This window comes from Glycine max, chromosome 20 (genome assembly GCF_000004515.6).
Source record: "Glycine max cultivar Williams 82 chromosome 20, Glycine_max_v4.0, whole genome shotgun sequence".
NCBI classification, from domain to species: domain Eukaryota; kingdom Viridiplantae; phylum Streptophyta; class Magnoliopsida; order Fabales; family Fabaceae; genus Glycine; species Glycine max.
In genome coordinates this window covers 12,558,121-12,576,260 of record NC_038256.2, presented here as the reverse complement: position 1 = coordinate 12,576,260, position 18,140 = coordinate 12,558,121, and the positions used below count along the sequence as shown (strand labels likewise).

General features: G+C 36.7%; 1 protein-coding gene across 1 annotated transcript; it reads right to left on the bottom strand.

Annotated features, from left to right (window-relative positions):
- Nucleotides 1-7,916: 7,916 nt before the first annotated feature.
- On the bottom strand, nucleotides 7,917-8,303 carry LOC106797625 (uncharacterized mitochondrial protein AtMg00860-like). The gene has a single exon (XM_014772450.1). The coding sequence runs from the start codon at nucleotides 8,301-8,303 to the stop codon at nucleotides 7,917-7,919; it is 387 nt and encodes a 128-aa protein (XP_014627936.1).
- Between the last annotated feature and the right edge of the window lie 9,837 nt (nucleotides 8,304-18,140).

Genomic DNA, 18,140 nt, shown 5'->3' with positions numbered 1-18,140 from the left:
ATAACTAATGGTCATAACTAAAAATTTAACACATGTTACCTATTTTTTGGGGCCCTTACCTAGTGCGTCATTTTGTTAACAGTGAAGTTTGCTTTTATTTTCATTAACAAACATAATCTGAAAGATATATTCGAGAAAACAGATAATTCTTCCTTTAGAGGTCTCTTATCCTCTTGATAGGCCCTTCGTCATGGGTATGTGTATTTAACTATCAATTTCAAAGATCAATTATTGAAACAAATTATAAACAAAAGAGTGATGAATTTCGACAATATTGACTCCAATGATAATTCTAATAATATTTTTAATAATTGTTCTAATAGAAATTTTGATAGCAATTTCGATAATAATAATTAAGGATTGAAATAGTAAAAGTTTGGAGAAAAAATGGAGATTGAAAAAAGTAAAAAGATTTAGAGGAAAATAAAGTTTGGAATTGAAATGTTGGTTGAAAATATTGTCCTAATTTGTCAATCAGTAAACGTCGTGTGGACTTAAGATGATATGAGGATATACATGTTTCAACCTCCATTACAATGGTACAAACTAGTATTTATAGACAATAATTTCTAATTACTTGTAACTTCTCAAATAACTTCATGTCGTCATCTTCACCGGCGATGACTGTCTTTGATCTTCATCCTTGATGACTTGTATTTTCAATCTCTTCCGTTGACATCTTCTAGTATCTTGATGTTTTTCATGTCTTGTTGCTTTCTAAATCTTCATTTCTTATGTCACCGTACATCATGTCAAAAGACTATATTTTAACACTTAGTCAAAATAGTCTATTAAAAGACTTTTTTAATACTTCGTCAAATATCATTTTTCAATAATCGAAAAATGTCAATGTTAACAAAGAGTATGGTTGAGTTATGTCTTTAAGTGTAAGAGAGTGTTATTATGGGGATTGGGGATTAAAGAGTGAGGAAGATAAGAAGAATAAGAAAGATGAAACAGGAAAAGGATAGCATAAAATGTGCAAGAGACATAATGTTGTTTACGTCTTTATTTTTCATTTAATTAAAATACTATTTATGTGATGTACCTAATGAATCTATTTTTGGTGAACTCATGATATTATTGAAATCTATTTAAGAGGATAATTTTTTTCTAGATATATTTTTCTATACTACGGACTAAAATTGAATCATTAATCATATACTTAAAGAATAATATTATTTATTATCCATATCCCAACATGTTGTTAATATTTATATATCAATAAAAGGTAAAAATAGACTCTCTTATTAAAAAAATAATAAGATTTTATGATTATTAGTAAAAAAATAGTCTCTAGTTACATTTCGATTAGAAACCAAAAAATTAGTCTTTAATAAATAATTTTTCAATGACCATTAGATATCTAGGCTAACTTTTTCAGTCTCTAAATCAATCTTTATAGTAATTGAATATTTTCGATCTAGATTGGTCTATAATTAATGCATTTCTACTTTCTAGTAGTGTATATTCATATTTAAAAAATAAAATTTATTATTGTATTAATACTTTAAATCTTATATAAAAAATATAAAATATATATTATAACTCCCTAAAAGATATATATGACTATAACTATATTACCACTTCTGGACAGAGACAGAGTATACATGTAATATTATATTTCCGTTGCTTGATAGCAATACAAAACTTTCTAATGTCTCCTAATATGAAGTATATGAGAGGCTATACAAGTTTTTCAAACAAACTAATAACAGGGTTTACATCTATGGGACCAAGCCAAAAACATGAGAGGTTCCTGTATATAAATCCTAAACAATCATCAAATTGATGTTTCTTCAAAGATGGAGCAGAATGTAAATATTATAGCAAAAAGTTTTCATGGTTGCAGCCAAGAGGCACCTTAACCTTTTCAATTTGAAACATAAAACTTAAACTAATGAGACAAAGTCTGAGTGTGTGTCTTACTACTCAACAACATAAATATATATACACCATAAATGCATAAATAAAGTAAAATCTCCTTCTTATGGGGCGTAACTTAGTACTTGGATGAAAAACTTGCTTCAAGACAAGTATACAGATATCAATGTACCGTCATATGGCTGAATTCATGAGCTCAAATTCTTCAAGAGGCACCCCTCTTTTCTTTTGTTTTTTTGAACAGGAAACTCAAATTTTATTAATATTAAGGGAGGGCACTCCCTTTGGATGACACAAGTAGTTTCATCCTCCTTGGGCCCTATAACAGAGTAGTGAACACAGCAAAAGCACAAATGCATGAACTAATAATGACTATAAAGCAGAAATCATCGTTGGCTCCTAATGACTCCGCACCAGTTGCCCCCTCTGGCCATATCAGACGTACCCACACCCTATACCAACAAGACTTTATATTAGTTCTAGCCAACGGGGTTACCATACGAGGATGCCTCTTCGCGTAAACAACACAGAAGAATGTGATTGATTGTCTATGTACACTGCTAGTGTAGGAGCATTATTCTCATAATCTTATGACACATCGGGTCCTATATATAAGAATTACCTAATTCATCATACCAGTGATTAGATTCATTATTTTATCATAAATTTTAATTTATTCCAAGACTACCCATACATAAAATGGTGTAAAAGGTAATTACTTTTAAAACTCAACCAATGTGTATATCTTATTTTGTTGATAGCTCAAAAAATGCACTAATTTTCATAAAAAATGAACACAATTAACTAGGGGTAAAAAGAAAATTTAACAATAAAGTAGACATACATTTTTTATAATTAGGACAAAAAATTCTTTTATTCTTTATATATAGGATCAGAGGTAATATTTTAAAATCTAATCTCAAATAATTTTATCATAATTTTATATTAATTTATTACTTAATATGTCATATAATATTATATATATGTATGTATATACTAGCGAAAACACAAGTATTGTCGCGCTTACGTGTCCATATTTCTATTGTGGTAAAGTTTATACAATTTATCTTATTATTGGACTATAGTATAAAGAAATGTGATTATTATATACATAGATATATAAAAAAAGTTATAAATATAGCTTAAACACATGTGTTGCCACTTTTATATGTACACATTTTTATTTCACATTTTTCACTGAAATTAAAATATTTTTATCTTACTATTGGGTTAGAGTATAAAAAAATGTGACTATTATATAATAAATATAAAAAAAGTTATAAATATTAAATAAATTACTCTTCTTATTCCTTAATTTATTTATTATATTTAATTTGGTCCCTTTTTTTTAATAGGTTTAATTAGGTCTCTTATTTTTTAAGATAAATTAAATTTGGTTTCTTTATTTTTAAAAGTTTCAATTTGGTCTTCTATCATGTAAAATGAATTTAATTTGATCTTATTTCATTCTCTTATCTTTAAACATTTTTAAAAAGTATAGTTAAATTTGGTTTAAAATATGAATAAATTGAATTAATTTTTTAAAAAATTAATTGAAACTTTTGAAGACAAGAGAACCAAATTAAATATGTTATAAAAAAAATAAGGACCTCATTAAAACTTTTAAAAATAAAGGAACCAAGTTGAACCTATTAAATAGATTTCTTAATTTCTTTCTTGAAAGTTTATTCACAACAATATTTTTTAATATCTTTTATGTTAAATTACTTGATACTTTTTAATTGCTCGATGGAATATATAAAGAAGTAGTTTTGTTTTTCAAATTTTTAATCTTTCGAAGCTCATCAGGAGTAGCAAAGTGAGACCTGTAAGTTACCCGCGCTAAATGAGTACACCACAAGTCAGGTAGTCACTACTGGTTAATTCCCATAGGTTCTTCGAACCTCTCCGCTGACTACACCCAGTGTATCTACGTACATCATCCACTTACTCAACGCAACCTCACATTCTCAAAAGAAAATAAAACCAATGGTTTTTTTACTCCCTATCTTGAATAATGTCACCACATCGTGTGTGCAGTCCTCCTACCATGTACATCCTTGAACGTGTACAAACAAGAAACAAGGAAGACAGACGAGGCTCTACGTACTACTCTCAGGGAACCAATTGTGATCCCTTAAGTTGTATAAACCACTTGCCACATAAACAAACAAACAACATAAAGATTGTAATTATAGCTATCTTCCAAACATAACAAACAATTTGTTGAGGGCTAAACACCCCCGAACCCAAACCACAATGCATATAGATAAAATGACATGCATACATACATATGTTCTAGAAAATAAATCTGCATGTCTTAGATATAATTGTCAGAGTTCACACTCTGTCAGTCTTATCATTCAATAATCATAATAAAATATAAACACACATTTCAGTAATTTTATCAACAAAAAATCATCATAATTTCAGAATATACATTAGTCCTCAGATCTTGCATTTATCTTAGACATATAATAGTAAATAACTTAGTGATTCCAAAAAATAAATAGTTCTAAGATAATTATACAGAGACATGGATTCCAAAGTTAAGTTATGTACTATTTAAAATCACTCTGTCACTTAGGTTTTCACAATTTTGTTCCTAACTTATTTTTAGCGCTCTCGGTGCCCTAGGAGTTGGATTTTCGCAAATCTTATATGCTACCCTACATTTTCAAACCTAACAAACTCAATTTTGAGGCAAAAATTTAATAAAAAAAAGTCAATACTATTGTAACAGTCCAAATTTGTGAAAAAAATTCATTTTACTAAAGGTCCTAAAACTTGTTTTACTTGCAACTTTTGTGAAAATTCTTCAATTTGTTGAGAGTGAAGAATTTTCAGTTTTTCAAAGTTTCCTTTCATGAGTAAATGTTAAGACTTTTGGCAAGCATACCAATTTTCATTGTAGGCTTCACATTTATAAAAAGAGTTTGTCTCCACAAGGACTTGAATTTACTTAATTCATTAGGATAAAGGCTATCAATTTAATAGTTATGTACAAAATTAATCGAATGTTGTTGGTTTTGGTTTGATTAACTAAAGACAACTTAAAGTAAAAAAAAGAGTAAAAATAACAGATTTACGAAAATAACGAAAATACGGAAAATATGAAATTTAATGCGTCGGAAATACGTAAATTACGAAAATAATAATAATGACTTGAATTAACTTAAGAAAACATAGGATTGGATTTCATCGTTCATACCCTTAGTATCTTAATAAGATTACCATGTATAAACCATTTTCTAACATTACTGCTGCACACATAATTATCCCAAGTTGATTCCTCGCACTTGAAACCTAAGAACATTTACTAAATACCGATCTCTCGCATATACAGTAAATATCTTAGCATTACAATTATATTCTTGTGTTTTTTGCAATTAAAACATTATGCTCTGTGCCTAGCAACGTAACGTAGAAAGTAAAGATCATTTGGTTGAAATTCTAATATTACTTTCAAGTCTCACTTAAAACCCAATTTCATGACACTAGTGATCAAATAGAATCAAGCATAACTATTTATAGAGAAAGCCATGTAGTGCAAAAAAATTGGCCCAGGCAAGTTGTAGCTCGCCCAGACAAGTTTGTGACTTAGTGCTAAAGGCACCAATTTGTCCAGGCGAGTTGGTTGTTTAGGGCTGAAGTTATCTTAGCCCAGGCGAACTAGATGCTAGCCTGGGTGAATTTAGGGTTAGAAACCTTCATAAAAAGACCATTTTGCCCTTCCTTTTAGCTTTATTTCTGAATCTAACAAACAACCATCAAAACCTACGAAATCATGGATGAATCTTTCATATTTAAACAAAAATATTAGTAAATGTACAATATATATATATATATATATATATATATATATATATATATATATATATATATATATATATATATACAACTAGATTTAAGGGTAGTTTATAAAAAAACTATTACAATCAAAGGATTAGAGCTAACAATTTAATCCCAAAACAACTGAAATTTGACACTTATCAGTAAAACAAAATGACAATTTCCAGTTATTAAAGAAGCTAGAACAAGAGAATGAAGAGGAATCAAGTCCAGGATGAAGAATGAAGCTCATTTACCTAAGCTTGATGAATCAAAGGCTCAAGAGCACTAGGAACAAGCTTGGAAGAAGAAGAAGAAGCACAACTGAACTCCACTCCCTCAAGTTTGAATTTGTGCAAAATGAAGGGATAAAGGCTCCAAAAGATTTTTTGTCACAAAGACCAATAAGCTATGTTGTAGGCTTTAATTGACAAGGCTTTGTGACACTTTGAATGACCCCCTTGACTCTCAATTTGAATGTGCCAAGCTATACCACAAATGGGTAGTTTTGCTTTTTGCAAAACTACCAAAAATGGAAGGGATAGGATTTTTCAAAAATGGGTAAATTTGCTTTTTAGCAAAACTAATAAATCTTATCTTAATCGCTTAGATTGTTGCGCTAATTTTCCTAAGAATATGTGTACCCAGAGTGATCATCACAAAGAGAAACTCTCACACAGATTTCAATTACACCATTACTTAGTGCGTGATACAATTTTGCTCAAATGGAATTTTTATTCAAACAATTTCTAAATTTCTACCAACTAACTAAATAAAATTATTTACACTAAAAAATATAACTATCACTGAACTTATACAATTAATATCATACAAAGAATAAATTAAATCATAAAGTCATATAATTAAATTATACAATGCAAAATTTCCACTATCTAACCTTTAATAATGAAATTTTACATGTGTAGAAAAATAAATGGATAAGAAAATTTGAGGATGTTACATCTTTACAACTATATTATTATAAGAAATTATTTAATAATGGAGTTTGGACATTGTTATATGCACATATATTGTATAATTGTTGCATAATCAATTGCATATTTTATGCAAACACGCTACTTTCTTGCCTAGAATTGACAATCTAATTTTATTTTAATCTTTTTTAGGTGGATTTATTTTCATCCTTTTTATGTATGTTTACAATTTTACAATCAACAGTTACCGTAAGCTATAGAGGCATGCAAAGTTAAAAAAATGTATATGTATAAACATATATTTAGAAAAAAAATACATTAAACCAAAACATCAATGCATAATAAATAAATATTATAATATATCAAATATCACAAAATAAAAAAAAATTAACACAATAAAAATGTGGTACATGGACGCCAAAGCGCATGTGTTTTCACTAGTATATAATAATGTCCAAACCTTCACCATTAAAGACAAATTATACTCAATTACGTGACACCTATAATTAAAAGATATCATTTGACGTTGTTTTTTTTTATCTTTGCGCCTTTGAGTCATGAAACTGCAGAAAGAAAAGAAAATTAAGCATGTGGTATAAAAGGAGATTTTTGTCTCATATCTTAGAACAATTAATATAGGAGTCTGATATCTTAGAATGCAAATTAAATAGAAAGTTTAATTGAAAAAATAGATTTTTACATAACACTTAATTCACGTTCAAATTTAAGATAGAATTATAAAAGGTTTTTTTTAAAAAAACTCGAGAAAAAAATCAGTAAATAGAAACCAATAATATAAAAGAAGTGAAAAGAAGAATTGCACTGAAGTACGCTTTCATAATTTAAATTAGTTATTTTTGTTGCTCTCCATTATTTATTTATTTTTTGTAAAGGGAGACACTAATAATTAAATAAATTTCTTTAAAAACTGAAAATTTTCAGTGAGTGTTTAAATAAAAAGCAAACTAAAATTAAAAAGAAATAGCAATTGAAAATTGTTGAAACATAATAAGAATTATTTTTGAAGAGATAAAAAGAAATAGCATGGAGCTCTCGGACGTATGTAGAAGCTCGTTGGAGACGAGGGCAAACATGCTTGCTGAAAAAGGCCAGCGGGTGAGCATGTTGCTTGAGAATGGCACCCATGGCAGTCCCTGAAGCTTCTGTTTCTAGTGTAAACGGTGCAGAGAAATCCGGTAAAGCCAATACCGGTGCTTGAGTCATGGCTCGCTTGAGACTGTCGAAAGTTGTTTGTGCATCCACTCCCTAGTGGAAATTATCCTTTTGAAGCAAGTTTGTCAATGGTGTGGCAATGGAGGCGTACCCCTTGATAAACTTCTGATAGAACCTAGTTAGGCCGAGAAACCCACCTAAAGAATTGGTGGTGGTGGGAACTGGCCATTCCACCATTTCCTTTATATTGGCAAGGTTTGGTGCTACTCCTTTGGCTGAGATGATATGGCCCAAGTACTCAAGTTGTTGCTGTGCAAACGAGCACTTAGATTCTTTAAGGAAAAATTGTCCCTCAGTAAGACTGTCAAACACACAGGCGAGGTGCTTGAGATGATCATCAAATGTCGGACTGAAGACCAGAATGTCGTCGAAAAAGACAGTCACAAATTTGCGTAGGAATGACTTCAATAACTCATTCATGGTGGCTTGGAAAGTATGAGCATGACAAAGGACAAAGGGCATGACCTATACCCATAGTGAATGTGATGGTGCGAAAGGCCGTCTTCGCAGTGTCATGTTTCTCCATGAGGATTTGATGAAATCCTTGCCGTAAATCTAGCTTCAAGAATCACGAAGCGGAACTAAGTTCATCCAATAACTCGTCAATCCTTGGCATCAAAAAATGGTCCTTAACTGTTAGTGCGTTTGAAGCTCGGTAGTCCACACAGAATCGCTAGCTACCATCCTTCTTCTTAACCAAGAGTACCAGAGAAGAAAACGGGTTGTGGCTAAGTTGGATGAGTTTGGCAGATGACACTTCAGTGAACTATTTCTTGATTTCAACTTTCTGAAAGTAAGGGTACCGATACAGTCTAACATTGACGGGTTCAGTGTTTGGGAGGAGGTGAATTTGGTGGTTGTTGTTTCTCGATAGGGGTAGGTAGTAGGTGTTTGGAAAAGGTGGGTTTGTGTAGGAGGGAGGTGATTGCATGTATTGGATGATGGAGGGAAGGTGTTGAGAAGGATGAAGGATGTGAGGAAATGGAAATGTAGAAGAAAGCTGAAGCTGAATAGGTTTGAACCAGGCGTTGCAACTGGAGGGACGGATTCATCATAGTACCAGAATTGCAAGTGTATCATAGTTGGTCATGATGGGCCCGAATTGCTTGAGCCACTGGATGCCAAGTACGATGCCAGCACCACTAATGGGTAAAATATGGAGATTAATAGGAAATGCATGTGCCTGTAAGAGTAACGGGGTGTGAGGACGCAGTTGGTTGCATGGCAGTATGGTGCCATTGCCCGCTATTTCCTGCAATGGGGTGGTGGACAAGGTGGGAATTGTAAGTATTTGGCCACCCTAGACTGGATAAAATTATGGGTGTTGCCTTCATCAATAAGCATTGTGACTCGCTATTGACGGACATAATCATAAAGACGAAGCGCCTTTGGTGTCGAGGTGCCAGAAAGAGCGTTATAACTAATTTGTGCGTGAACTAAGTCAGGTGGAGGTGGAATAGAAGATGAAGGACTCAATATATCAGGTGGAACAGGGGGTGATTTTGGTGTGGCTTCGTTGTCGTCAGCTATCAACAAAAAGAAACGAGCCTTACATCGAAGATTGGCCCCTCATTTCTCATCACAGTTGTAATAGAGGCCTCTTTCGTGCTTGTAAGCCATTTCCTCTGAAGTTAAGCACTTGACCTGGGTCTTGGGTGGGTTGTTGGTGGTGGCAGGAATTGTAGTTGAAGGTAAGAGTGGGGCGATAACCAGAGGTGAGGACAGGGAAATGGATCCTGGCCGAGCACGATAACTACGACGACAATCCTCCAATTTATCCTCCTAAATTTTGGCTAGAGAAATAGCCTGGGGTAAGGAGATGGGCTGAAAAGCCTGGACCTCATGACGCAATTCCAACGTCAACCGTAAAACAAAGCAACTGAGGAGGAACGAATGGGGGTAAACCCATTATTCAATTGGCAAGCTTTTCAAAACTCATGAAGGTAGTCGTTGACTCTACCCTTCTGAGTGAGTTTGAATAACATTCCCTTTGGATCATCATAGAAGGTAGGAGCAAAGTGTGACTCCAAAGCTTGCAACAGGGAGGAACACAAGGTGATTAAGCCATTGTGAAACATCCATTGAAACCAACTAAGAGCAGGTCCATCCATGTAAAATGAGGCCATGGTGATGCGCTCCTCGTCGAGGGTGTTATGGTAGTAAAAAAATTGGGAGATCTTGAAGATCCATCCCATGGTGTCGTGGCTGCTAAAACAAGGGAACCTTGAGCTTGATATGTGGGCGTGGATGGTTATGAGATGGTGATGGTGTAGGAGAAGGGGTGGGCTGAGTTGGAGCTGGTGTAGTTGTTCCTGAATGGAATCAAGACGAATGTGAGGTCATGGTGGGCGTCAATGAGGGTGGATTGATTCTGTGTGAGGAGGAGGATAGCTTCTTCTAATCGATCTGTGGTTTTAGAGCGGGTGTGGTTTTAGTGCTTCTCCCTTGGTTTCAAGATTAAGGGTAATCTCTAGCAACAAGAAGGAAAAGGAAAGGTTGAAGTTAACTTTTATGCTTTATTCATTGCCTTCCGTGATATTTATAACAACCAAAGGCTGCTCTAAACTATTCTACTATAGCACATGCTTATCCAAAATCACTAACTTTTCTAACAACTGCGCACTAGTGTTAACTTTCTTATCAACACACACTAACTTTCTAACTACACATGCACTACTAACGACTTTTGGCCTATCCTTGCATGTAATCCTGTAGGTATGCAGGTTTGTGAGTTGCTCTCTTAGGTTGGGTTTTTCGTGCTCTATCAACAAGCGTATTGTATTTAAAAAATAACTGCAATTAAAATTTTCTAATAATAATAACAAATGTAGAAGTGAAAATTAAGAATGAAGATTCAGAGTTTGAATTTTATATGCAGAGCAGAGCAAATTACTTTGAATGTAGTATGAAACACAACATTACAATATCTCCAATTTTGGTGGATCAATGAAGAGAAAGAAATGGTAAATCCATACAAATGCTAAAATTAAGAATTCCCTTCTTCATGTGCAATCATAAGAGGAGTGACGACAAAAGGCTGAATGAATGGAAGAGTTGTGTTCACTAATAATTTAAGGGACGAAAGAAACTGAATCATGATTTGGAAGTGTGGGTAGTGTTAGTGCTTAGCACTACTGAGTTTAAAAAGGTTGGCTAAGATTTTGTTAAAACATAAGCACTTAGACAATGAAGGAAAGCTGGAGTTGCTGCACATGATGTCCAACGTTATGTCAAGGAATAAGATCGGGCTGCATAATGCACAAGGCAAGATAAAGTGTCAAGTGATGAATTGAAGTTGAAGGATCCACGATGTCGGATACAATGTCCTGACATCCTGCTCGAGAATACTGGAAGTGCTGTACAATGCAAGATAAAAGTCAAGTGAAGCATTGAAGCTGCAGGATCCAAGATGTCGGATACGATGTCCTGACATCTGGCCCGATAATACTGGACATATAAATCTGTTATATCTTTAACAGATTATTGTGCAGTTAGCAAGAGATTAGAAGATCTATCTTTAGGAACGAATTAAAAGATCATTTAAGTTCGAATTTCAAAGTAGAAGAGTTCGTTCAGGGATTAAAGATTAAAGATTAAAGATTCAAACTAAAAGATCAAAAGTTATCTTTTAGTTCTTTAACTGCAGATTTTTCAGAAGAAGATAGATCTCCTCCAGCATCAAGCCGTTGCAGCCCAGAAACGCAAATTGCTATATAATCATGGAGGCTGCACGAGTTCTGTACCAAGTCCGGGATTGAAGAGTTATTTTGTGAGTTTTTGGGACTTGAGTCTTTTGTGAGCCACCTTGATGGTACCCTAACATCAAGTGTTGGACCTATGTGTGTAGAGTTGATCTCTTGTGTCTAGAGTTGATCTCTAGTGTGTAGAGTTGATCTCTTTTGTTCAGAGTTGATCTCTGGTGTGTCTTTGACTTAATTGTAAACACAGGAGTGTGAGTGAGAGGGAGTGAGCGGAGGTTCTCATATCTAAGAGTGGCTCTTAGGTAGAGATCGCACGGGTAGTGGTTAGGTGAGAAGGTTGTAAACAGGGGCTGTTAGACCTTGAACTAACACTATTGAGAGTGGATTTCCTCCCTGGCTTGGTAGCCCCCAGATGTAGGTGAGGTAGCACCGAACTGGGTAAACAATTCTCTTGTGTTATTTACTTGTTTAATCTGTTCATACGGACACATATAATCTGCATGTTCTGAAGCGTGATGTCGTGACATCCTGTACGACATCTGTCCCCTGGTATCAGAATTTCAATTGGTATCAGAGCCAACACTCGAAATCACAGAGTGAGATCTAGGGAGATAAATTCTGATGAACATGGAGAAAGAAGGCGGACCAGTGAACAGACCACCAATTCTCGATGGAAGCAACTATGAATATTGGAAAGCAAGAATGGTGGCCTTCCTCAAATCACTGGATAGCAGAACCTGGAAAGCTGTCATCAAAGGCTGGGAACATCCCAAGATGCTGGACACAGAAGGAAAGCCCACTGAAGAATTGAAGCCAGAAGAAGACTGGACTAAAGAAGAAGACGAATTGGCACTTGGAAACTCCAAAGCTTTGAATGCTCTATTCAATGGAGTTGACAAGAATATCTTCAGACTGATCAACACTTGCACAGTGGCCAAAGATGCATGGGAGATCCTGAAAATCACTCATGAAGGAACCTCCAAAGTGAAGATGTCCAGATTGCAACTGTTGGCCACAAAATTCGAAAATCTGAAGATGAAGGAGGAAGAATGCATTCATGACTTCCACATGAACATTCTTGAAATTGCCAATGCTTGCACTGCCTTGGGAGAGAAGATGACAGATGAAAAGCTGGTGAGAAAGATCCTCAGATCCTTGCCTAAGAGATTTGACATGAAAGTCACTGCAATAGAGGAGGCCCAAGACATTTGCAACATGAGAGTAGATGAACTCATTGGTTCCCTTCAAACCTTTGAGCTAGGACTCTCGGATAGGGCTGAAAAGAAGAGTAAAAATCTGGCTTTCATGTCCAATGATGAAGGAGAAGAAGGTGAATATGACCTGGATACTGATGAAGGTCTGACTAATGCAGTTGTGCTCCTTGGAAAGCAGTTCAACAAAGTGCAGAACAGAATGGACAGAAGGCAGAAGCCACATGTCCAGAACATCCCTTTCGACATCAGGAAAGGCAGTAAAAACCAGAAAAGATCAGATGTAAAGCCCAGTCACAGCAAAGGAATTCAATGTCATGGGTGTGAAGGCTATGGACACATCATAGCTGAATGTCCCACTCATCTCAAGAAGCAGAGGAAAGGACTTTCTGTAGGTCATTCTGATACAGAGAGTGAACAAGAAAGTGACTCTGACAGAGATGTGAATGCACTCACTGGGAGATTTGAATCTGCTGAAGATTCAAGTGATACAGACAGTGAAATCACTTTTGATGAGCTTGCTACATCCTATAGAGAACTATGCATCAAAAGTGAGAAGATTCTTCAGCAAGAAGCACAACTGAAGAAGGTCATTGCAGATCTGGAGGCTGATAAGGAGGCACATAAAGAGGAGATCTCTGAGCTTAAAGGAGAAGTCGGTTTTCTGAACTCTAAATTGGAAAACATGACCAAATCAATAAAGATGCTGAATAAAGGCTCAGATACGCTTGATGAGGTGCTGCTGCTTGGAAAGAATGCTGGAAACCAGAGAGGACTTGGATTTAATCCTAAGTCTGCTGGCAGAACGACCATGACAGAATTTGTTCCTGCCAAAAACAGGACTGGAGCCACGATGTCACAACATCGGTCTCGACATCATGGAACGCAGCAGAAAAAGAGCAAAAGAAAGAAGTGGAGGTGTCACTACTGTGGCAAGTATGGTCACATAAAGCCCTTTTGCTATCATCTACATGGCCATCCACATCATGGAACTCAAAGCAGCAACAGCAGAAAGAAGATGATGTGGGTTCCAAAACACAAGGCTGTCAGTCTTGTTGTTCATACTTCACTTAGAGCATCAGCTAAGGAAGATTGGTACCTAGATAGCGGCTGTTCCAGACACATGACAGGAGTCAAAGAATTCCTGCTGAACATTGAGCCCTGCTCCACTAGTTATGTGACATTTGGAGATGGCTCTAAAGGAAAGATCATTGGAATGGGAAAGCTAGTTCATGATGGACTTCCTAGTCTGAACAAAGTACTGCTGGTGAAGGGACTGACTGCAAACTTGATCAGCATCAGTCAGCTGTGTGATGAAGGATTCAATGTAAACTTCACAAAGTCAGAATGCTTGGTGACAAATGAGAAGAGTGAAGTTCTAATGAAGGGCAGCAGATCAAAGGACAATTGTTACCTATGGACACCCCAAGAAACCAGCTACTCCTCCACATGTCTATCCTCCAAAGAAGATGAAGTCAGAATATGGCATCAAAGGTTTGGACATCTGCACTTAAGAGGCATGAAGAAAATCCTTGACAAAAGTGCTGTTAGAGGCATTCCCAATCTGAAAATAGAAGAAGGCAGAATTTGTGATGAATGTCAGATTGGAAAGCAAGTCAAGATGTCCCACCAGAAGCTTCAACATCAGACCACCTCCAGGGTGCTGGAACTACTTCACATGGACTTGATGGGGCCTATGCAAGTTGAAAGCCTTGGAGGAAAGAGGTATGCCTATGTCATCCACAACAGAGTCACACTTAGAAGAGGGACTCCAACCACTCTGTATGAAATCTGGAAAGGGAGGAAGCCAACTGTCAAGCACTTCCACATCTTTGGAAGTCCATGTTACACTTTGGCAGATAGAGAGCAAAGGAGAAAGATGGATCCCAAGAGTGATGCAGGAATATTCCTGGGATACTCTACAAACAGCAGAGCATATAGAGTATTCAATTCCAGAACCAGAACAGTGATGGAATCCATCAATGTGGTTGTTGATGATCTGTCTCCAGCAAGAAAGAAGGATGTCGAAGAAGATGTCAGAACATCGGGAGACAATGTAGCAGATGCAGCTAAAAGTGGAGAAAATGCAGAAAACTCTGATCCTGCTACAGATGATTCAAACATCAACCAACCTGACAAGAGACCCTCCATTAGAATCCAGAAGATGCACCCCAAGGAGCTGATTATAGGGGATCCAAACAGAGGAGTCACTACAAGATCAAGGGAGATTGAAATTGTCTCCAACTCATGCTTTGTCTCCAGAATTGAGCCCAAGAATGTGAAAGAGGCACTGACTGATGAGTTCTGGATCAATGCTATGCATGAAGAAGTCTATGTGGAGCAGCCAAAGGAATTTGCAGATCCAACTCATCCAGATCATGTATACAGGCTCAAGAAGGCTCTCTATGGATTGAAGCAAGCTCCAAGAGCTTGGTATAAAAGGCTAACAGAATTCCTTACTCAGCAAGGGTATAGGAAGGGAGGAATTGACAAGACTCTCTTTGTCAAGCAAGATGCTGAAAACTTGATGATTGCACAGATATATGTTGATGACATTGTGTTTGGAGAGATGTCGAATGAGATGCTTCGACATTTTGTTCAACAGATGCAATCTGAATTTGAGATGAGTCTTGTTGGAGAGCTGACTTATTTTCTGGGACTTCAAGTGAAGCAGATGGAAGACTCCATATTCCTCTCACAGAGCAAGTATACAAAGAACATTGTCAAGAAGTTTGGGATGGAGAATGCCGGTCATAAAAGGACACCTGCACCTACTCACTTGAAGCTGTCAAAGGATGAAGCAGGCACCAGTGTTGATCAAAGTTTGTACAGAAGCATGATTGGGAGCTTATTATATTTAACGGCTAGCAGACCCGACATCACCTATGCAGTAGGTGTTTGTGCAAGATATCAAGCCAATCCTAAGATAAGTCACTTGACTCAAGTAAAGAGAATTCTGAAATATGGCACCAGTGACTATGGGATTATGTATTGTCAGTGTTCAGATTCAATGCTGGTTGGGTATTGTGATGCTGATTGGGCTGGAAGTGCAGATGACAGAAAAAGCACTTCTGGTGGATGCTTCTATCTGGGCAACAACCTTATTTCATGGTTCAGCAAGAAGCAGAACTGTGTGTCCCTATCTACAGCAGAAGCCGAGTATATTGCAGCAGGAAGCAGCTGTTCACAGCTAGTTTGGATGAAGCAGATGCTGAAGGAGTACAATGTCGAACAAGATGTCATGACATTGTACTGTGACAACATGAGTGCTATTAATATTTCTAAAAATCCTGTTCAACACAGCAGAACCAAGCACATTGACATTAGACATCACTATATCAGAGATCTTGTTGATGATAAAGTGATCACACTGAAGCATGTTGACACTGAGGAACAAATAGCAGATATTTTCACAAAGGCTTTGGATGCAAATCAGTTTGAAAAACTGAGGGGCAAGCTGGGCATTTGTGTGCTAGAGGAATTATAGCAACTACAGCAATCTGAACGTGCCCAAACGAATCACTTAACATTAATAGCACGTTCACTACTGAACCAAGGAAAATTCGACCGTTGCTTCACACGACCCTCTACATTCCTCATTCAAATTTATATCTGCTTGGCATTCGTGTTTTTACCAGCATTTCCCAATAGCCTTCTGAAATTTACGAAATCATTCCAAACGCTCTGCTTTTCCATGGCTACCTCACCAAAAGAAACTTCCGCTTCTGGTTCACCCGCTGTACCATCATCTCCGCACCAGGAACAACCAGAATTCAACATCCAACCCATACAAGTAATTCCTGGTCAAGCTTCTGTCCCTGAGAAACTGGTTCCCAGAAGACAACAGGGAGTGAAGATTGCTGAAAACCCTAGCCTTGCAACAAGTCCTAGGGAAGTAGACACGGAGATGGACAAGAAAATCCGCAGTATGGTGAGTAGCATTTTGAAAGAAGCCTCTGTGCCTGAAGCTGATGAAGATGTTCCAACATCTTCCACCCCGAATGTTTCTATGCCTGATGTTGAGAAAGATGTTCCAACATCTTCCGGCCCAAATGATGAAGTACTCTCTTCCCTCAGCAAAGAGAGATCAACAGAGGAAGATGATCAAGCCGCAGAGGAGACCCCTGCACCAAGGGCACCAGAACCTGCTCCAGGTGACCTCATTGACTTAGAAGAAGTCGAATCTGATGAAGAACCCATTGCCAACAGGTTGGCACCTGGCATTGCAGAAAGGTTACAAAGCCGAAAGGGAAAAACTCCCATCAAGAGGTCTGGACGAATCAAGACTATGGCCCAGAAGAAGAGCACTCCAGTCACTCCTGCCACATCCAGAAGAAGCAAGGTTGCTATCCCCTCCAAGAAAAGGAAAGAAATTTCCTCATCCGAGTCTGATGATGATGTCGAACTAGATGTCTCGACATCTAAGAGGGCCAAGAAATCTGGAAGAAAGGTGCCTGGAAATGTTCCTGATGCACCATTGGACAACATCTCTTTCCACTCCATTGGCAATGTTGAAAAGTGGAAATATGTATATCAACGTAGACTTGCCTTGGAAAGAGAACTGGGAAGAGCTGCCATGGATTGCAAGGAGATCGTGGATCTCATCAAGGCTGCTGGACTGCTGAAGACTGTCAGCAAGTTGGGAGAGTGCTATGAAGGCTTAGTCAGGGAATTCATTGTCAACATTCCCTCTGACATATCAAACAGAAAAAGTGATGATTATCAAAGAGTGTTTGTCAGAGGAAGGTGTATTAGATTCTCCCCTGCTGTGATCAACAAATATCTGGGCAGACCCACTGATGGAGTAATAGATATTGATGTTTCTGAGCATCAAATTGCCAAGGAAATCACTGCAAAACGAGTCCAGCACTGGCCGAAGAAAGGGAAGCTTTCAGCAGGGAAGCTAAGTGTGAAGTATGCAATTCTACACAGGATTGGTGCTGCAAACTGGGTACCCACCAATCATACTTCCACTGTTGCCACAGGTTTGGGTAAATTTCTGTATGCTGTTGGAACCAAATCCAAATTTAATTTTGGAAACTATATCTTTGATCAAACTGTTAAGCATTCAGAATCTTTTGCTGTCAAATTACCCATTGCCTTCCCTACTGTATTGTGTGGCATTATGTTGAGTCAGCATCCCAATATGTTAAACTACACTGACTCTGTGATGAAAAGAGAATCTCCTCTATCCCTGCACTATAAACTGTTTGAGGGGACACATGTCCCAGACATTGTCTCGACATCAGGGAAAGCTGCTGCTTCAGGTGCTGTGTCCAAGGATGCCTTGATTACTGAACTCAAGGACACATGCAAGGTGCTGGAAGCAACCATCAAAGCCAACA

Coding starts and splice junctions, on each gene's coding strand:
- LOC106797625 (XM_014772450.1), bottom strand. CDS start 8,303: ATGAATGAGTTATTGAAGTCATTCCTACGCAAATTTGTGACTGTCTTT.